The sequence below is a fragment of the Meleagris gallopavo genome, chromosome 2 (genome assembly GCF_905368555.1).
Source record: "Meleagris gallopavo chromosome 2, MGAL_WU_HG_1.1, whole genome shotgun sequence".
Classification (NCBI taxonomy): Eukaryota; Metazoa; Chordata; class Aves; order Galliformes; family Phasianidae; genus Meleagris; species Meleagris gallopavo.
Window position 1 is genome coordinate 47342886 of NC_139405.1, and position 21411 is coordinate 47364296.

At 45.7% G+C, this 21411-nt stretch overlaps 1 protein-coding gene and 1 long non-coding RNA gene across 4 annotated transcripts; one reads left to right on the plus strand and one right to left on the minus strand.

The window, feature by feature from the left end:
* Positions 1–1078: 1078 nt before the first annotated feature.
* LOC146544965 (uncharacterized) lies at positions 1079–7156 on the plus strand. The gene is made up of 2 exons (XR_014881316.1): positions 1079–5782; positions 5899–7156. It is a non-coding gene; the product is annotated as an uncharacterized LOC146544965 (long non-coding RNA).
* A 1115-nt stretch (positions 7157–8271) lies between these two features.
* Positions 8272–19922, minus strand: ZC3H12D (zinc finger CCCH-type containing 12D). 3 transcript variants are annotated; one of them, XM_010707162.4, is made up of 6 exons: positions 19729–19922; positions 16331–16768; positions 12218–12357; positions 11032–11266; positions 10081–10187; positions 8272–9607 (listed from the first exon to the last, which is right to left on the minus strand). In XM_010707162.4, the coding sequence occupies exons 2-6, from the start codon at positions 16708–16710 to the stop codon at positions 8628–8630; spliced, it is 1842 nt and encodes a 613-aa protein (XP_010705464.1). In that variant the 5' UTR covers positions 16711–16768; positions 19729–19922; the 3' UTR covers positions 8272–8627. The 3 variants fall into 3 exon arrangements, with proteins under 3 accessions (XP_010705464.1, XP_003204160.2, XP_085073130.1); XM_003204112.5 differs by having other exon boundaries at positions 19739–19921; XM_085217004.1 differs by lacking the exon at positions 19729–19922 and having other exon boundaries at positions 16331–19673.
* Between the last annotated feature and the right edge of the window lie 1489 nt (positions 19923–21411).

A 21411-nucleotide genomic window follows, 5' to 3' on the forward strand; every position in this document is an offset into this window, starting at 1 on the left:
TACATTGTTGATAAAGACGTCGAAAAGCACCAGTCCCAAGATGGACCCCTGGAGGACACCACTCATGCCTGGGCTCCACCTGGATATAGAGCCATTGACCACAATCCTCTGGCTGCAACTGTCTGAACAATTCTTTGTCCAATCTTCACATCCATGTCTCTCAAATTTGGAGGTGAAGATGTGGTGCTAGGACCATATCAAAGGCCTTGCAGCAGTACGGGCAGATGGCATCAGTTGCCTTTTCTTTGTCTGCTGATGTTGTCACTCCATCATAGAAGGCCATCGGATAGGTCAGGCACAATCTGCCCTTGGTGAAGCTGTGCTGGCTGTCTCAGATCACCTCTTCATCTTGCATATGCTATAACATCTCTTCCAGGAGGATCTGCTCCATGATCTTTCCAAGCACAGAGGTGAGGTTCACCGGCCTGTAGTTCTTTGGGTCATCCTTTCTCTCTTTATTAAAAATGGGAGTGATGTTTCCGTTTCTCCAGTCACTGGGGAATTCACTTAACAACCACAATTTTTCATATGTAACTGAGAGTGACTCAGCAACCACGTCAGCCACTTCCTTCAGGACACTGGGATGCAGCTCATCTGACCCCAAAGACTTGTATGCATTCAGCCTCATGAGGTGGTTTTGGATTTACTCAGCTCATACTGTGAGTGAGATTTTGCTCCCACAGTACCTACCTAGAGGTTTCAATGCCCCGTTCATGTTTTGAAGCAGGGACTGGATCACTGCAGCTGGAAGCATCCTTATTACTAGCTTAGAGTTGTATTCCACCACACTTTCGCTCTCCCTGTAGCTATTAATTCTATGTTTTGGCACTGGAATGGCACGGCCTCATTTGGGATGACAGCAGTGCTGAGGTTAGTGCTGCTTTATTGCTTGGTCACAGCTGCCGCTTTCTAACAGCGCTTTTAACTCTGAGACCAGAAGGAAGTTGTTGCCAAATGTTGCATAAATACATAAAAATCACGTGAATTATTTTTCTGATTATTTTATTCATTGAAGACAAATACATATATATTATTTTCTGCATTTTGACTGTATGTGTTGAGCCAGATCTCAGTACAGTGATGTAGTTCACTTTACAGAACAGTTGGATTTTCCTGTTGCTATTGTAGCCTAATCCTTTTTCTTTCTGATTTTATTTTCTTCTTTTAAGGAACAAAGGCATTTAACTGCAAACTTACAGCAAACCAGTGAGTAAAACATACCAGGGCAGACGCTGTAGATAAAAACCAGTGGTAGTTGGTGTTAATCTGATTGCTCGTTGTTCTGATTGTTCTGTCCATCATCAGTCAGCATCATCTGTGGGATCCTCTAAACCATCAGCTACCACTCGTGTTTAAAGGAAATAGATTTTTCCTTCCCTTCCTTCCCCTTGTTGCTCCCTGGGCAGTCAGGAGGCTGTGGAAGCTCCCTGCCGGATCTGAAGTTTAGGATTAAATAAATACCTCGGTAGTCCTTGTGGTCAAGGCGAGAAGCTGAAGGCCCATGCTGCCAGCAGGGTTCAGGCAGAACTGTAATACTGCCTGCACTGTGCTCCAGCCCCTGCCCGGCTGCCCCAGGACTGATGTTTCAGTTTTACAGAGACCTGGGTGCACAGCCAGCTTACCTTGTGCTTTCGTGGAGCTGAGTAACCCTGCTTCCTGAGTACATGGAAAGAACGAATTGAAGGAATGTGATAGTAAATAGTGATGTTTAGAGCTGCTTTGGAAGAAGCAGGGTTTTTTGTGTGTCCATGTCATCCCCCCCTGCTACCCACCCCTCCACGCCCTGAAATTCTGCCTTACAGTTGCATACCTGGAATGCTCGTCAAATCCTTCTTAGTTCTTGATTCACATATATGTAAGATGATAAGCTTAATTAGTTAAAATTCTCTGTACTCATGCTGATGAGCAATGTCCCATGTCCACCTGGAAAGAATTTGGAGGTACTGTTTGTAAGGTAATGCCTCTTGGACTCGAATAGAAAGTGTTTTCCTAATTAATTTCTAGGGGTTGGCCGTGATACTTTCCCAATTGGCAAGCCTAGTCTCAAATTTCAGCTTTAAAATATAATTGGCAGCTCAGCAAATTCATAAAATTGATCCCCATTCACACTTATTTTTGGCTTGCGTTAAGAATGTGCCAACCTGGAACTCTAAACTTAACCCGGCGTGACTCTCCCAGCGCTGCCCTAAGAGGGAAGCCTGGCAGCGGCACCTGGGCGCCCGCCAAGACAAACCCAGCCCACGCGGTGGATGTCAGCGGGACAGCCAGCAGGGCCGGAGCAAAGCAGAGAGTGGATCGAGTGCCGTGCCCCATTCCTGTGCCCCGTCCCTGGGATGACACCGAGTTTGGCTCTCCACGTTTGTGCAGCAACCCTTCTGCGATTTCTAGTGCTTGCCCGGAGCTAAAGGCAAGCAAGTATGGTTCGCTGGACTCAGTCGTGCCTCTTGCAGGCTGACGATGAAGAACGGGTCTGTCAGTGGGACTTGGGTGCACGGATGGGGCGAGCTGATGGCAGTCAGCCTCCCAGCACAGACGCTGCTTTTCTGGTGCTTCCACATCGACACCTGGTGGTGGAGCCGGCCATCGTGCTCTCAGAGGCGGTTTCATTGCGGGCCGGTTGGTGCATGCCTGTCAGACGCCAGTTCCTAGGTGCATCCTCTTTCTGTTTGTACTGCAGCTCTCCGTTCTGCATGAGTTCCATCGGACAAATACGAACACCAGAACATCCAAGTGCGGATGCTGCCTAAATAACATCTCGCAGATAGCACCCCCAGCTGTGTTTGCAACAGCATGAAAGGTAAACAGAGGTAATCACTGCAGCATACTGCTTCTTTTTTTTTATTTAAGCTCACGTAGAATGTTGATTCTCTGCCTTTTTTTTTTTTAATTCTGTTCTATTTTTTTTTTAACTTCAGTTTAAACTGATGACCACGACTATTTTCCTCCACTGCAAGAGTTAAACGTGCCCCTTCTAACTTAAGAAAGATGCTCCAAAGGCTTAAAGATCTTCCATCTGCTTTTTAAAATGAAGACAGGGTTCCAAACCCACCACATGTCATGTATTACAGAGCCAGTCATGATGAGCAAAGGGATGTTCAGATGCTGAAGTTCTTATCCGAGAATGTTTCCCTGCTGGAAATAACATTTTTACAAGCTTCTGTATTCCCTTCAGCCTCTTCCTAACAGGACCTCCTGTAGGGAGAACTTAGTATTTCTCATTCCGATGATAGTTTTGAGTAACATTTATAATTGTCTGCCAATGGCTGTGTATTTTTTGGCAATAACGAATCACATTCAAGCTTGTTTCCCTGCTAAAATCCCTTTAGCACTGCTTTTGGAGCAATGGTCAGATGGGCTGCAGCTTTTGCCCAGCTTTCATGGCATTTATGTGTTCGGTTTCCATGAGGTTGCAGAATGTGGTATTAGTTAAGAAGTATATTTTGCCATTTACAATTTAAAGTGGTAAAAGCCTCTGCATTCCCCCTGCATTTTTCCTGAAAGCTTATACAGCAAATGTTGGTTGGTCCTCAGTTCTCCTAAGCTATTCTTATTTATCTGCAGGCAAAGGATATGTGAGTTTTAGAATTTATTGTAGTTAAATGTAGGATGGCTGAGGTTCAGCTACCACTCCATTTGTCCTCAGAGAAAGCTCTGTAAGGTCAGCATAAGCAAATGTGGGTTGAATGGGACCTCTGTCTCCATGCACGAAAAGTTTTTGCTGATAGGATTGTTTTAAGGCAGGATGGGAAAACAGCTTGAGCACATCATGCCTCTGCCAGGATGAGGATATCCATGCCAAGTTTAAAGAAGAAAACAAAAAGGCCACGCTGCTGAACTCTATATAAGCTAGGGGAGAAGAAAGATTAGAATTTGGCGAAGGGGTACAGCAGAGATTTCCAAGACTGAAGAAAAGGGGTGAGGACACCTGGAGGAGGGGGGAAGGAGAGGAGGAGGTGAGAGGGAGGAGCATGTGGTTCAGTGAGGAAGAGTGAGTGGCTGCACTGGGGGGAGGAGGAGGAGGAGGAAGGAGCACCAAGTCAGGGCCTGAGGTGGCAGCCGGTGGTAGATGCATGGTATCTGTGCAGCACGGGGGATAGGAGTGAACATGGAGTTATTTTGTGACTCGGGAGCTTTCCAGTGAAGGTGTTGATGGAGTCCAGTAAAACAGGGAGTAGAAAGTGTGGAAAAATTGGGAAGAAGAGGACTTCGTGTGGCAAGAGGGATCTGGCACCAGTAACTCTGGTACCACTGGTGGAGCTGCGCTGTTTGACTTCGAGTTGTGTCCAAAAGCCTGTGCACCCTGCATGAATGGTCATGGTTTCCTGCCCTGTATGTGCAGTTCTTACACATGGCCGTGTTTACAGCTTTGTTCCACCTGTGGTAGGTCAGCAGTGTACTCTCCTTTCAGAAAACACACAATGAAGCTACTTCACCTCACAGTCAAAAAGAACAGTTTTTAAGCACATCCCTCCTGGCTTTGAATGATTTTGCCAAGAAGTCAGTGCAGTGGTGCAGCTCACTGAGCGGTGGAGGAGAAGGAACTGGGGGTCTTTATCAATGATCAGCTGAACGTGAGCCAGCAGTTTGCCCAGGTGGCCAAGAAGGCCAATGGCATCGTGGCTTGTATCAGAAATAGTGTTGCCAGCAGGAGCAGGGAGGTGATCATGCCCTGTACTCAGCACTGGTGAGGCCTCACTTTGAGTACAATGTTCAGTTTTGTGCCCCTCACTACAAGACATTGAGGCCCTGGAACATGTCCAGAGAAGGGCAATGAAGCTCTCAAGCACCTGGAGCTCAACTGTTAAGGGGAGCAGCTGAGGGAGCTGGGATTGTTCTGCAGCTGCCTGAAAGGAGGTTGTGGTGAGGTGGGAGTCGGCCTGTTCTCCCACATAATTAGTGATAGAACTAGAAGAAACAACCTCCAACCAGGGGAGGTTCAGATTGGATTTGGGGGGAAAAAAAATTCTCTGAAAGAGTGGTCAGGCGCTGGAACAGGCTGCCCAGGGAGGTGGGAGAGTTACCATCCCTGGAGGTGTTTAAGGAAAGGGTAATGTAGCACTTAGGGATATAGTTTAACAGGCACTAGTAGTGGTAGGTGGACGGTTGGACTAGATGATCTTAGAGATCTTTTGCAACCTTTTTAATTCTATGAGTCAGCCACGGTAGGTGTCTATTTGTCAAAGGCTTTCACTGGAATTCATTTTTTTAGTTTGCCGAGGTGGTCTGTTGCACTCGCTTAGATTCAGGCCTTGGCCTTTCCTTCCCAGCAATTCAGTGTAGTCAAAAAGTGTAGGAAAGAAGCCATGACTCACATAACCTTTTACTTACGTGCTTATGAACCTGTTCAGTGTTTGCTTATGAATTCTGCCAGTTTTTGAGGAGCTAAAATTGTTATAAAGCTCTTCAGAATATCTGAAGATGACCTACTTCAGAGCCCTTCATATGGCAGGAATCATTCTGGCACCTGATTCACCAGTTTGTTAGTAAGCTCACAGTCATACACAGAATCACCGAATCACCAAGGTTGGAAAAGATCATCAAGATCATCCAGTCCAACCATCCACCTGTCACCAACAGTACTCACTAAAGTACTCCCATGTGCAGTGAGAGAAAAACATGTGCACAGAGGAAGCTGAGGGAGGGACAGCGGCTCTAGCAGCGGCGCTGGGCAGGATGGTGCCTCATTCCCATCTCGCACTGCAGACATGCTCACAGTTCTTCAGAGGGACACTGATAACCAGTTTCCCTGGCCACTCACAGACTTCTCAGCTTTTTGGGAAAGGTGAGCGTGAAGAAGGGAAGAGACTTCTCTTCTACATTGTCGGTTTACTTTGTTTGTTTGTTTGTTTGTTTTTAATAGTCTAACAATAAATACAAAACTTTGTAAATCTTCCTTAGGAAAGCACCCCATCTCTTGGAGGATCACTTCCACCGATTCAATCCTCTTCTTTTTGTCTTGACAACCGAAAAGCAAAGGACTTAGAGGCTCTCAGCCTCTGGGGCTGGATTCTCAACTTGGCAGCAAGAGATGCCCTTGAATGCATCTGAGCAGAGGCACCAAATGGCAACAGCTGTCCATAACATCTGTGTGAGAGCTACCTATTCCTTCCTGTTAGCAGTTTCTTCCCTTAACTCTCAAGCCAGAAAGCAATCCTACTGTCTTGGAGAGTATAAAACGCTGCAGAAGAAGGCCCCTCGTCCCAGATGCTTACTCAGTGGTGAAATAATAAAATGGTTTGTGCTTGCCGTGGGCCTTTTGCCAAGGGCAGAGTTTCTCTACAGCACTCAATGACATAACGCTGCTGCTGTGCTGCCCTTGAAACAAAAACTTCATGAGAAAAATCTCTCTGAGCAGATGAGCCAAGAGAAGTCAAGTTCTGTTTAGCACCAAAGTCTGATTTATATTCTCAGACACTTTCTTAACGGAATGCATATTCTGGGTGTTTTACTGAGAGACTTCACAGTAAATAAGGCAGAAATGAAAGCAAAAAAAAGTTATTAAACATGAGAGAGTTTTGAATGAGGACCAAATTCCTGTGCGTTCTTGAGCAAAAAAGGAGTAAAAGCTTATGCACATGTAGTCAGCAAGCCCAGAGCACTGTGTAGAGGACACCATGCCAATTTTCCTATGTTTTAAATGCTCTCTATATTGAAATATGTAACCTACGTTCCAGACATAAAGCTACTAAATGATGACGTGTATGGCTACAGCCTGTTCCACTGCTTTGTGTGTATTTTCTGAACATTGTCATTTGGGTCTTGCTGTTTGTATGGAGAAGAAGCTTTTCCACTCCACAGGGCACTTTCAGTGTGCAGATGAGCATGGGCACAATGGGAAGCTCTGGTGCAGTATGTTGGTCCATCCAGTGAGCCCGGCCTTTGGTGGGCACAATATTCACATTTGATTCATGAATTTATGATGCTAAAGTGGAGTGTGACATATTTCATGGAAACTAACACTGGCTGTAGACCTCAAATACTTTCCAAAGCAATTCACATATTCCATGATTTTGGTTTAACGACTTTCTAATCTTTGTGTATTTTCCAGAGGATACTGCAAGCTATTCCAATGAGCCAAAACATAGCAGTCCGAATGAGGTGATTTATGTTAAAAAAAAAACCACACACACACAAAAAAAAAAAAAAAAAACAGAAACTTACAATGACTATAATTAGTGGAAAAGTCATGAAATATGGAAAAAGCTGTCAGCTTAGTGGTCGCACTTCCTCATTCTTTTAGAATGCCTTCTCAGTCAGCTACCACATGACTAAAAGAGATTCAGCTGATTCAGTTTATTTCCTGAAGAATCTTCTCACAAATACAAAAATGAATCATGTGACAGTAACACTAAAGGTAAATTACTTCTGCTTGGTCGCCTTTCCAAACCAAGAGCATTCACTGCAAGCTAGGTTTAATTATTGCCTGACTGTACTTCTGAGAAGAACCCACTAGAGATTCTCTGATGCATATGAGATTCTGTAAAGGCCACCTAAATGTTGGACCTAATTATCCATCAGTGCTAAAAGGAATAGAATAAAAAAACCAGAACCTATTCAGAGCAAAGTGTTCTAGGTGTTCATTTTATAACATGCTAAATAATTCTTAAGATCTGTCATACTGACATACTTAAACTTTGGTAAAATGCCAAAAAACATTCAGGATCAACCTTAACACTTGAATTTTAACTTAAAAAAAAAATTCAGTGGAATAACACAAAGATTAATAGCTTTACAGCTTACTGAAAATCAAACGCGTCCCAGCAGAATAGAGTTTAAATGTTTGTCATCATAAATCATCTGTATAGTGGCATTATGGGATCACGTTTGGTAATTAAGGGTTAATTCAACAATGTTTTTTCTTCTTTATTAGGACAGATGCAGTCCAGAGCTACTATTATTATTATTTTCCATTGCTATCTGCTATGTTAAGTCAAATAAGAACAGCCTTGAGCTTCAGTCTGCAATAGGACTTTTTTATATTGCAGAGGGCTTCCCTCACTTGACTTATATTGTGCATGAGCCCTGAGAAACGTACCTGCAGTTGTTTCCAGGTGCTCTGGGGTCTTTCTTTGCTACCTCTACTAGTAATCTTGGGGTTCACAGCATTGGTTCATAAACACTAGTTGGGTCTTTTAAAGGTCTAGGACATGGTTGCTTTGTAATTAAAGCCATCAGGTAATTACACGGGCCCAAAGATGCCTTCTAGTAGGAAGTACAGCCCAGTGTTAGGGGAAATATGCCAAATCACTTTTTTTTTTGGCTAGCTGAGCAGGCTAGTCGGGATAAGTCTTATAAGGATCCCTTTAATGGGACCCATGGAGAATGGCTCCTTGGTGGTATTTAAACAGCACATTAGAACATTAAAAACATGTGAGGTTCACATGCTGGCAGCTCAGTTATTAAACCCAAGCCCTCCCTACTCATTCCCAAGTGAAGTAGACAAGATCCTACCGTTGTGAACCACAACAATTGCCTTGACTCAATGCCTCATGCATCATAACTGGTTGACGCTCAGATGTTTGCTACTTGAACAGCTGTAATTCAACTCATAAAGCCCTTTGATAACACTCAGATAAACCTGAGAATAGCAGCTCTGCACTTGGTGGGAAAGGTTTAACTTGGAGGCGTCACAAGTTTCTGTGTCTTTGAATCAGTAATGTCAAGCTAGCAATATCCTTGATCTCAGGGTACAGTGCCATGACTCGATTCACTTCGGCACAGGGGAAAATAGTGCACAGCTCTCTGTGGACACTTGTTTGCTGGGCAGGAGGTCTTGCAGCGTGGGGTGGCCAGTAATCACAGTAAGCAGCACTGGGCTGAGCAGAGGCTTTCTGGAAGAAGTCAGGCCTGCTCGTGGCATTCAGCAGAAAGGGTTGGCTGGGGAAACAGCACTGGGGCTGCTCTCTGTACACTTGCAGTGGCTCAGCTAGAGGCATCACAGAGGATGGAGGGATGTGCTGCTGCTGCTGCGCCTCCAGGGCTGGCCCAGTCTGGGCCCCATCAGACCAGCACTCCTGGGGCCAGCGGTGCTCCAGGTGCCTGCCTGGAGCAGGTGGGATCACTGAGTGCTGGAAGGGGCTCCCTGGTAAGCAGGTGCAGTCCAAGCAGTGGTGGTGGTGCAGCAAGAAGGGGTTGTGCCTCAGGCTACAACAGCTATGAGGTCTGTCAGACACCTCTTTGGCCTGTGAGGTGCACGCGGATCTGGTTCCAGAGTACACCTTGTCACTGATGGAGAGTGCTGCCATGTCTCCTATGAGGGCTTGGCCTCTGAGGGCTTCTGGTGGTTTCTGGTCCAACTCCAGGCCAGAGTTGGAGCTGATGGCCCAGGCATCAGCTGGTTGTGCATGGTAGCTGCCTGGGGACCATGCTGCATAGCAAGAGGCCCTCATGCCCCTGCTGGCTCCCTGTGGCATTTTTGTGACAGGGTTGTGAGGCATAGGCTCTCTGCCAGTCCGATACGGAGAGCAGTTGCACATCTCCTCCACCTTGCCCAGGCTCATGGGCACTTTTGTTCTGGCTCTGAGTTCATCAGCAACTGACAGTTGAGCTTGATGCAGCCTCTCTGGGTGGTAAAACTTGCATTTGTTACCATAAGTGCATTTTTTACCTGAAAGAATGAAAAAATATCAAACAGGAGATCATCCCCCAGGACCATGCAGCCAGGAGCTTCTGGCGAGCACAAACAGCACAGAGGAAGCACTGCTTTGCCCCCTACCTCTTTTGACCCCACATTTACATGTTGCTGACTGAAATAGCAGGGTGCAGTCACAGCAGAGGGAAATTTCTGCGTAAAGATTTACGTGTATTTTGGCAGTGTCTGAAGTTCACATGTCTTGTGGTTACAGTGCTCAATGGACCGGGAAATCTGCTGCTGAAAAGGGTGGCTTTCAAACACTGGGCAGATGTTCAAATTATCTTAAAGCTGTTTTGGGGTGGGAGCATCACATGGCTGAGCAGTCCTGGCCCCATCCTCTACCACACCAAGTGTGAAGGAGGAGCGCATGTGGGACCAGGGCTGTCCCCCAGCTGAGGACTGTGCATCAAGGAAGCAAGGCCCAGGGGGGACAGAGAGGAACCCACCGTAGGGGCAAGGCTGCCATGTTGATTCAGGAAGTGCTGGCTTTTTGCTGAGGAAATTATTAAGAGTGGGTCCGTGCCGGCCTAGTGGATCATCAGGAGGCATAAACCTGAAAAAGGAGAAGAGCCAAGAGTAGCAGAAGCACTCTGAGCATTGCCACAGCTTGCTGCACAGGCTTAGAGCAGGGCAGGTGTGTGATGCCCACACAGCCTGGCCTCTGGAAGCTGCAATATCCCTCCTGCTCACCAAGCCAACTGTGCTTCATGATCACGTAGCTGTCCTTCTCCTTTCCTAAAAACTTCAACCAAGTGGAAAGAGGCTACAGCTTGGCACCGCCCTGGTCTGTCAGCACCCCAGTTATCACAGTATCACTTCCTTTTTCCCCAAAGCAGTAGGAAATACCTCTGTGGGCCCTGCACTCGTCAGCTCCCTTTCACACCAAACTCACTTTCCTCTTGCTTTTAGGGGAATGAGTCTAAAGTCACCACTTATTTCAGAGCTACAGCTGATCATGCATCTGGGGCAATGAAGTGGCCCAGCCTTTTCAAGGGGATAGTCAATGGGCCAGAGAGACCAACTTCTCCTTTCTCTTCTTCTAAAAGGTCACAGTAATAAAAGCACAGGGGAAAGCACTGTTCAGCCTTTTAGGGGAATTAAAAATTAACTCAGCCGGCGCCCCCTCACTGATTTAATTCAGTTACACCACTACAGAATACGTACTAGGTATTGGGTAAGCATCCCAATTTGGACTGGTAAGAAGGAAAGCTGGTCGCTACTGTTGCCATTCAAACAGAAAAGTTAATTGACGAGTGGCACGGGTTTTAAGACCAAAGCTGAATAAGAAGGAGCTACAATAATGAGATAATTGTGACGACGAGAGGTACGCTCATGTCTGATCTGTCTTGACTCATACACTTTAAGTTACAGATTGCTCACCAGCCAAGTTCTCTTACCTATTACTGACAAAAGAGTACATGAGTAGTCGCTGCTCTATAAACCATTTCCACTCAGGATTTTCATTCTGGAGATCCCGGTAATGGTCATTGGAAACAATGACCCCATCTTTTTCATAAGCAACCTTCACAATATAACGATCATCGTAGCAAACTACTCTCTTGCCTTTCACCTTCCGAGACGGGGTATACACAAGGATTGATTGCTTTTCAAGCTCTTCAAGAATGTGCTGATCTGGTAAGGTGGTTAGCAGAAATAGAGGGGAAAAAATATGCAAAGAAAGAGTCAGTTAATGCTGACATGATCTCCACCATGCTAGAAATTTCAGGCAACTTAAAGTGGCGTGATTTTCGAATGTATTGAAAACTAGCAATTGTTTGGCAATTAAAAAAAAAATAAAAGCATCTACTCATAAAATTGGAGGTACCTTTTTCTGATTTTTAAGTCTTAACCATTAAAGGTCTACACCAGAGGTAGGCAAAACCCTGTAGTTGCCTTTTTATGGCAGTAGATGCTAGAAGGTTTCTGACCAGTACTGGCACGAGTGTTACTGCAAGTTGAAATGGGCCAGATAAAATAAATAAATTCATTTCTCCACCTCCAAGGAGGCTCCGACCTTGCCATTCCTGCCACACAGAGGGGCAGCTCCATTGCCTTCTTACCTGCAGCTGCAGACATCAGACTGCAGGCACATACCTTCCCTATTTCCATACAACTCAAATCTTGCCATCCTCCACAGACTTCAGTCAACACACATCCTTCTCCTGGCAGAGGAAGCTGCGTAGCCCCTGCATCAGGTACCAGGCTAACTGATGTCAGTCGTGCAATAGTAAAACTTTATTCACAGAGATACCCACACCTTTGAAAAATGGGTGAAACATTACATGTACTCAGAAACAATGCTGTTTACCGGCTGGCCTGAAATGCTCTGCAGGCTCTTGTGAGCTAACAAAGTTGTTCTTTAATTACGGCAGAAACCAGTGCTTTTGAAACTTCTAAGCACAGTAACAAAGCCCTGTTTGCAGTTTTCATTGCTAGCCTGCATGTGGCAATGAATTAATGACCAATTTAAGCAACAGAGACCTTATACAGTTTGCACCTTACAGGGCAAAACCATACTGTACCCTTCAAACCCTTGCCTGCAATCTGCACCCAGTGTCTGCCAAATTATGCCCAGTGACGCACCTGCAATGGGACTGTCTTGTCGAGGGGGCTCCTTCCTCCAGAGGGGGACAAAAACCTTGATGTAGGTGTGCCCCCTTTCTCGGAACCAGTCCACAGCCAGGCGGATCCCCCAGCAGGAGAAGACCTCTTTGTTTCCATGGCTATGAAAGAAATAGGAAGAGGAAGCTGAGGCAAAGTTTTCAGGAAGCATATAGAGGTCTCTAACTGAATCAGCAATGGAAAGGCAGAAAATAGTGCTTATGTATCATTTATCACTTTCCAAGAAAACAACGCTCCATTCCTGAGCAAGGTGCCCTGGTTGGATAGATTCAAATACCTCCTCCAGCAGAACCAGGCACTTGTTGTTTGAAGAAGTTTGGATACCTGAAGTCAGAAGTATTCTGCCTGCAATTTTCATGACCTGCCTGCAACCCATCTATATCTAGTTGGACACAGATCCTAAAGTGCCAGCAAAACCCTAGGCTGTGTCAGATCCTTTGCCTTCTGATAACGATTTGAGGATGGAGAGTTTCTTTCAGCACATGCAGAAAACCATGAGGCTCTCCTGTATGAAATAAAATGTGGGGATTTTCTTCTGTGCTAACAGCGACATGGATTTTCATGTCTGAAAAGGCAGTTAGTGCAATTGCAGGTCAGTTTGGTGCTGACCTCTTCTGGAAGTAGCAGTCAAATTAAATGGGAGAAAAGACTGCAAGAATAAGGAAGGGAATTATGGAGAATCTAACCCAGGTCAGCAGAAAAGGGACAAGACCTCTGTGGAGAGAGCCACAGATGCTCCAGGCCCATTGTTGTCTTGCCCAGGTTGTTGGATTTTGTCTTTGATGCACAGATAGGAAAAGCCCAAGATGTGCACTGCAGCAGATGCATGCAAGGTGGATTCTGGATAATTATCAGTATATAGAACAAAAACCACAAAACACCCCCAAAGGAAACAATCAGAGTCAACCTCCTTTCTAAGTTTCTTTTTTCCACTGAAAATTCTTACTGCTAGCCCTCCTCTCATTTCACACCTAATAAAATCTATAGTGCTGAATTGTTGACTACAAATGAAAACTAGTGCAATTGGCTAGGCCATTCTTTAATGTTGGCTCTCAAATCAAGTTCACTACAACAAACACTTACTTTGACAATGACTATTAATCTATACGTATATAGCCCTGACAGCTTTAGGAAAGTACTTCTGTATATATGCCCAATGTGAGAAGTAAAACACTCACTTCAAGCACAAACAATTTGATCAAAAGGGCAGACAGAACAAGCAAGAGGCACCTGGCATTGATACTCAGTGTTATCACTGAGTCTATTTGGCATATCACTACAGCCAAAGTTGGGGAATGCATAGCCACAGTAGTAGATACACACATGGTGCACTGCTATGTCAAGCATCATTGAACACCAACACCTGCCATGCAATACCACGGGGTCTTTAAAACACTCATCTCCTGCATATTGAATTAATCTTGACCAACAGAACTTTTTTAACCCACCCCATGCCCATGGACCTTAACTGATCTGTCCAATTCTGTCCCTGCTCTCTCCTTCCTGACAGCAGTGCAGTGCACCACTTGGTTACAGGTAACCAGGACCCAATAGAATCCTCTGACCAGGGCACAGAGAACAAGGCAACCATTCCACCAATTACTCCATAATTAGCAGAAAGTGGTCCCTCTTTCAGTTGTGCAATTCCAAACTCTTTGAAATGAACTTTAGTTAAAACAGCTTCTTCAAGAGTATTTATGCATGAACAGCAATGGTTTACAGGACACTGGCCTTAGAGGACACTTGGGCTATATCCTAATTTTGTTAAAATAAACAATTACATCTTTTCGTCCTCTATCTGTATTTGTATTGTTCCACCTTCATAGACGTTTTAGGCCTGTTGGCTAGGAAACATCAAGTTCCAACACTAATTCCCTATGATAATCACATATTACCAAAGTAAGGAAACTTACTTTCGGAGGGTAGTGGCCCTGCCTGTGGCAGGGGGTTGGAGCTTCGTGATTCTTGAGGTCCCTTCCAACCCAAGCCATTCTGTGATTCTGTGATTCTTAAGAGCAGAAAGCAGGACTCAGCTGGCCCACGAAAAGGCCTCTGTATATGTCACAGCTTAAAAACTGGATGTAAAAGTGCAAACTCTAGAGTAGATAGTCCCTTCAGTGTTACAGGATTACTTGTTCCTCTTCTACAACACCAAAACTTGATTGATTTCCCCCACTGGCCTAGCTAAACCATAGGCTGGCAGATGACTAAGTTTCTAACTATACCTAATGGAAATGCAAAGCACACTGAGGTGTCTGGTTAGTGAAACTGGCTGAAGGCAAGGGTATTTGCCATTCAGTCTTGATGGATGAACTTGGGGCATATACATCTTTTTCAAAACCTTGCACCATGCAATAAGCCATCAGTGCTAACTGTGAAGTGTTCCAGAAACACCAGTCCCAAGACAGAAATACAAATGCTTGAGATGTTTTTTTCCCCACACAAGTGTCTATCTAAGCTTCAAGATTTTGTCAGCTCCATCCCTAAATTGTTGCTTCTCCTAAACTTTTATTTTTTTTCCAGCAAGAAAACACAACAAACAACTCTATTCCCTGATTATGCTGCAAACAGCTCTTTTCCAACTGACAATAACAAATCAGAAAAATTAAAATGAGGATCTCATCCCATTAGCCAGAGGGCAAATGTCAGCCAGTACCACTTAGGCTACACATCCTGGACAGGAAAGCAGCTCCTTCCAGGGGTCTACATACCCTGGCAGGATCACTAGTCTCCTCCATTGTGCCAAACACTCCATAACTTACCAAGGCAGATGGGGATGTCTGAGCGGAGCTGTAAAACCTTTGCCTTTCTGAAGCTGGAAACTACTTCACATTCCTCTAATTCTGTTTAGGTGAAAACAAGGAATCCACAGCAAAACACTATCCTTCAAGAATCTAGACAGGCAAGCACCTCTCTGCCTTGCATACAGAGAAGTAGAAGAACAGCCTGAGGAGGGTCTAGGGTGGAAGTACAGGAGACTCTAGCAGCCAGCTACTCAGCTGATAGCTTGGCTAAAGCTAAAGAGCTCTGTTCTGCTGTGTATTTCTCACTAGTTGTGAGCTTCCCTGAGGATCACCCTTGCTTTTGGGTGGAATTTCTTCCTTCTTCCAGAAGATGGCAGAACTTGCTTAGTCTCCAAGATCACCTGCTCTGGATGCACTACTCTCTTTCACCCTCTAACCAGAGGGGATGTAGTCTTATCTCACCTCACACCAAGGGAGGAAACCTTTCTCCTCTCTATTCCAAAGTGCAGGGATGGGCCTGGCCCTGCAGAAGAAAGCAGGAGTCACAGGGAGAAATAGTGGATACAAAGGGCATCCTGGAGTCTGGCAAGGCCTCTGACAGTTCTCATTGCTCAGAGGAATGGAGGCCAAGCTGCTGCTGCTGCTCTAGGATTTCTCATCCGCATGAGAATGCCAGGCTCTACATCACAGAGTGCTTTTACAGTGTCAGGACACTACTTAGGAAGTATAATTGGCCAAGATGAGTTGCTATAACATTTCCCAGAAACAGAATTAATAAATAAATGAGAACATTTAAGATAAAAGCCAACGACCAATTTTCCTAATGTTTATAAAATATTAAAAAAAAAAAACAAAACCAAAAAGATACCAGCCAAGAACCTTGGTGGAATTTAGTTGCAAGCCAAAACGATACAGTTGTGATTTTGTTAGGAACCACAGCCACCTGTCTTTATTTTCCCTCTCTTTCTTATATTAGTGGGGCTTTCCTGTTCATTTGGGATCCCTAGGTAACTGTATGAAAAGGCAGGGAGACACGAATGGTGAGCACAAAGAGAAAGGGCTGCTGAATCATCCCACCATAAACAGTGCACATTAGCTGCTGTGAGCTTGTAAAAGGTCAAATGCAGAGCAAGGCAGTGACTGTATTTGCTGTGTGTATTTATGGGCATGGACACAAAAGGTTCCCAGCCAAATAACAAGAATAAGCAGTGGTTCATCTACCATACATCAAATCCAGACATCTCACCTGGAGAAAAACCCACTTCAATCCATCATCTTTAAAATGCAAAAACTACTGAGAAAGAGAGATGTCTTAAAAAGCAAAGCTTACCTCATTGCTACATTGCTGCCATCAATCACAATGGCTCTCAAGTGACTGGAGGAATCACCTTCCTCTTCTCCAAGCCACTTTGGCACAGGTGAAGTGCTGCACGACCCACGGGCGACAAGTTTTAGTTGGGGAGGCTGAGCCTGGCTCTCCAGAGCTTGAGGTTTTCTCCCCATCCGAATCAGCTCTTTGAGCACATCATCCTCCAGGGCCTCCTGGCCCAGGCTCTCCAGCACTTTGCAGATGTCCTGCTTACCATAGCCTAGCTTGCAGAAAAAGTCCAGCTTGCTCTGGTGAACTTCTCTCCCCGTCGAAACTCCCTCGGAGCCTGGCAGTACTGGCTTGCTGGAAAATGAACTGGTCAGGGCCATCCTAGCAGGCATCTGCCTTCCTTCCAAATGCGGAGCTTCTGTCTTCCTGTCCTTCTCCAGCGGGCATCAGCTTTAGGTGGGGGAAAGATTAGAAATAACAAAATGCAAGCGTTAAGGCAGAATGTGCAAGCTCAGTTGGTCGCCTCGTGCACTACCCCAGTCTTCTCTCAACATTCAAGTGTTTTCCTGATCCTCTCTTATTTATAAAAGCAGTCAATTGGTCCAGGCGACATTTGTCATTCTCCAGGCGTTATGTCAGACAGGTGTCATCCTACTTCACGAGCTATGCAAGCCTGTCTTTACCCAGGTTCACTGTATGCGTAAGTTTGTTCTTTGGACTTATCTCACAGGAAATGATATAAAAGGCGGTGTAACCGGGGATTTTCAATTTGCTCAGTGTGGTTAATGAGGCGCAGATAATTATCTGTTGAATGCTGTTGGATGATCTCAGATGCCATAGCAACTTAACATGTACGACGAATCTCACCAAGTGGTTTAGGGAAACATTATTTAGCTGTGAACTCTGAACTCTTCTTAATAGAACTGTGTTTCCTAGTATGTGCCTGTGTGTGTATGGACAGACATATCTTATGAAATTCTACCACTCACCTGTTCCAGTGATGCCTGAGTTAATATTTTCCTGTTGTTTTTGTATTCGGAGAAGCAGCTTGTTTTTTGAAGGCTGTCATGGGTACTGGTTGGAAGCAAACAAATCTGAAAATCGGTTTCAGTTTCACTTAGATTCATTGTCAAAAGACACCTGTAACTCAGAAATGACTGTGCCGAGGTAGCAGGATGCTACCTCAAGCTTCTCCATAGCATGACTATTTACATTTCTGGTCTACCTAGTAACTGACCGTGATGGGCAATGTAAGCTTCAGAACTGCTTCACCTACCAAGCATGACAGCAGAAGGACATATGTGGTGATACTCAACAATCAAGCCACATTTTTTCAGGCATGCTTGGCATGCTTGCACAGACACTTATCTAACTAGATCTCTGCAGTTATTGATACCACCAGTATCAGAGCTACTGTTGCATCACCTACACATGTGTAAGAAACAAGCCTGGCTGTCTTCCCTTCCCTGTATATCTCACATCACCCTCACTGATGGGAGACCAAGTGCAGGTCACTCCTGAGTACAACGCTGAGTAAACTGCTCAGGGAAGATGCTGCAAACTCTGGAGCTCTGCTAGAGTGAGGCATTCAGATCTAAATCTCGATGCTCCTTTGCCTATAAGACTTGAGATCTTATAAAAAGACACCTTGCACACAGCTCCCTGGGAAGAAGAGGACTGTGGGACCACTGAAGTCCATTCATTGGCAGGTCACTTCATGATGGCTTAGACAGTGTGCTTTTCTGAAGAAGAAATCTAGAACTCTAGTAAAAGTTACGAACAGCGTCGGTGATTTTAATAACCCTCAGTGCTATTTTGTTGACCTGCATTTCCACATGTCTTGATGTATGTTGTTTGTTTCAGGGTGATTTCCCACACTAGCACCCTGTTGCATTGTGTTTGTCCCCAGCTCCATTGAATGCAGGCTCAGCCTTGCCAGGAGAGATCCCAGCTCTGGGGTGTAGAGGCCACATTTGTCAGCAGCAGCACCTGCTGAGCAAAGGCTGCTCTTCTGCAGTGCTGCTGGCCACGTCTGTTTTTCTGCAAAGTCATCCACTGGATCTCTGCTACTGTTTGGCCAAACGTTAGCAATGGGTAATGCAGCGACTGCAGGGTTTTCACCACAGAAAGAGCAAATATGGAACTCTGAGATGGAAGGCATGCTCACAGATAGCACAGATAGTCACTGAGGTGACTCTTACAAAGGGAAACTCGAACAGATCACTCTTCACAGAATTGTAGAATCGTAGAACATCCCAAGTTAGACTGGACCCGCAGGGATCATCGAGTCCAACCTCCAGCTCCACACAGCATCACCCAAAATCAAACCCTGTCTGAGAGGGCTATCCAGACGTTCTGTGAACTCCAGCACTGGTGGCCATGCCCCCTGCCCTGGGCAGCCTGTTCCATGCCCACCACCCTCTGGTGCAGACCCTTTCCCTAACCCCCAGCTGCCCCTCCTCTGACACAGCTCCATGCGGTTCCCTGTCGCGGTCACAGAAAGCAGAGCTCGGCGCTGCCCCTCCACTCCCCTCGCAAAGAGCTGCAGCCGCCATCAGGGCTCCCCTCAGCTCCTCTGCTCTGGGCTGAACCAACCCAGGGAATAAGAGTCACCGATTGATACTTGGATGAGCAATCAGCAGCATACCCAAGTCCAACAGGTCAGCTGGTTGCTACAATCAGTGCAAAAACACAACAAAAGAAGCAGCGCACCACAGAGTCCACCTTCTGCTATCAGACACAAGTAGGTTGTAAAATCCAACTTATAAACTTTACAACCTTCATATGCAAACTGCTTGTATTTCCTCCTGCTGCTTCCCTTGTCCTCACAGACACACTAGGCAGCCACTCTGGCTTTGTGCTCCACCAGCACTGAGCCCTCAGATCCTGGGCTGATCTTTTCCCCCAAACAAATTGTGCCCAGCCCACAAAGCCTTGTGCCCCCTTCTTTGCACCCTCACAACTAGAAGGAACAGCTTCAGTGTTGTTTCTAAATTGTTTTATAATCTTCATGTTTTAGCTAGAAATAAGGAAAGTAAAATGCATTTGGCCACGCATGCAGGCACAGCAACAACTTTGCACTGTGGCAGCATTCCCCCTGCCCAGTCCTGGCTGCCCCTTCCTCCCCTGTTCCTGAGAACCACCCCACAATTCATTCAACCTGCACCAGGCAGCACTCCTGGGCCATTCCAGGAGCTTTTTCTTCTCAGAAAGAATATAGGCTGCTGCACTTTCAAATAAATCAGGGTGTTTTAGACTCCCAAATGGGGGATGCACATAAACCCCAACAAGAAGACCAGATGACTACAGAGCGATCAGCGTCTTTCCTCTCCCACCCTTTGTGATACATTCCTCAGACGCCACAGCAGCAAGCAGTGCCAGGACCCATGCCCACCAGCAGCCCCACTCACCCCATGTTACCTGTCCGATCCCCACGGTGCCATCACTGTGGGCAGCTGGGAGCTGCTCAGAGCAGCCACAAGGAAGCTGCCTGGTATAGAGAGCCTTAAGGCAGGGCTGGAGTGAGCAGAGAGCAAACAAGTGCTGTGAGCAGGTTAGAGCTCATTCTAAAGGAAGGGTTTACTTCCTCATTTGGCTCGCTGGTCTTTCATTTAACTGTACAGGTTGATAAACTTTCACTTCATTTTTCAAAAGGGAAAAAAAAAAAAAAAAAGGGTTCCCAATACATCTCTGAGTCATGGCAAATATGAGTCAAATGCTTGTGGGCAGGGATCCACAGCAGCCAGCAGTCAGAGCTGGGTACAGGAATTTGGGGATGAATGGGCAACTTCCTACCAGCAACACTTCACCAAGTTATTCTTTCCCCCTTGCAAGTCCCTGACTTTCAGGGATGTTAAAAAAAAAAAAAAAAAGGTACTTAAAATTTAAAAAGCACAGAATGAAGGGCAGCATGCGACCTACCTACATGCAGCACAGATCTCTCTGGGACTTGGGTGGCACTGACTGGGCAGGTCAGCCACATTGGAAACAGTTCCTAAGGTCACAACTACACCAACTTGCCAGCTTTCTGCTACCAAGAATACCCATAACACAGCAGAACAGCCAGAGCCTGAGATCCTACATCCTGAGGAAGGAGCCAGGCAGAGTGCCAAGGGCATCCTCACAAGAGCACCCCTACAAAATGCTACCAGAGAGGAACAAGAAAGCTGCCAAGCTGCTTACAACCAAGGGATGCAATTGAGTAGAGCGTATGACATCACAGAGTATCTTTTTAACTCTCACTTCTCAGCAAAACACTCTGCTAATATGGGAACAAGGCTGTGGAAAGCATCCATAGAACAGCAACAAATCTGGCGAGGAGACTGGAGCACAAGTCTTATGGGGAGCAGCTGGGGGAATTGGGGTTGTTCAGACTTTGTTGCTCTCTGCAACTACCTGAAAGGAGGTTGTGGCAAGGTGGGGGTTGGCCTCTTCTCCCAAGTAATAGAATGAGAGGGAATGGCTTTAAGTTGCACCAGGGGACATTAGGAAAAATATCTTCTCCAAAAGAGCGGTCAGATGCTGGAACAGGCTGCCCAGGCAGGTGGTGGAGTCACTGTCCCTGCAGGTGTTCAAGAACCGTGTGGATGGGGCACTGAGGGTTACAGCTAGTGGGCATGGTGGGGATGGGTTAGCCATCCATAGGTTGGACTGGGTGATCTTAGTGGTCTTTTCTAAACTTAATGAGTCCATGACTCTAAAGCAGAGCTTAAAAAAAACAACTAGAAAAAAGTCGGATGAGAGAATCTTACATTCGCTCTACAGTCCTTTCTAACAAACAGTTACAGTGACTGAAGTTAATGAACAAGCTATGAGTATGAGACTTCAATATTATTCAAATTGCAGCCAGCCAGGAGGACCCTTACCTTCCTTGCCAAAGCTGGTAAGAGCACCAAGGCAATTGCTGGTGTGAGGCAGCAGACCGCGCAAAGCAGATGATTGTACAGAATTTTAAAATGGTCTCAAACCCTTTTGTTCACCAGCACAGATAAACATTTGCCAGTCCAGGGCCATGGTTTCGTAGACATTTCCTCTTTCTGCTGCTTCCTTGTGCTGACAAGCACGCCTAGTACTCCCAGTGCAATTTGTTGTTT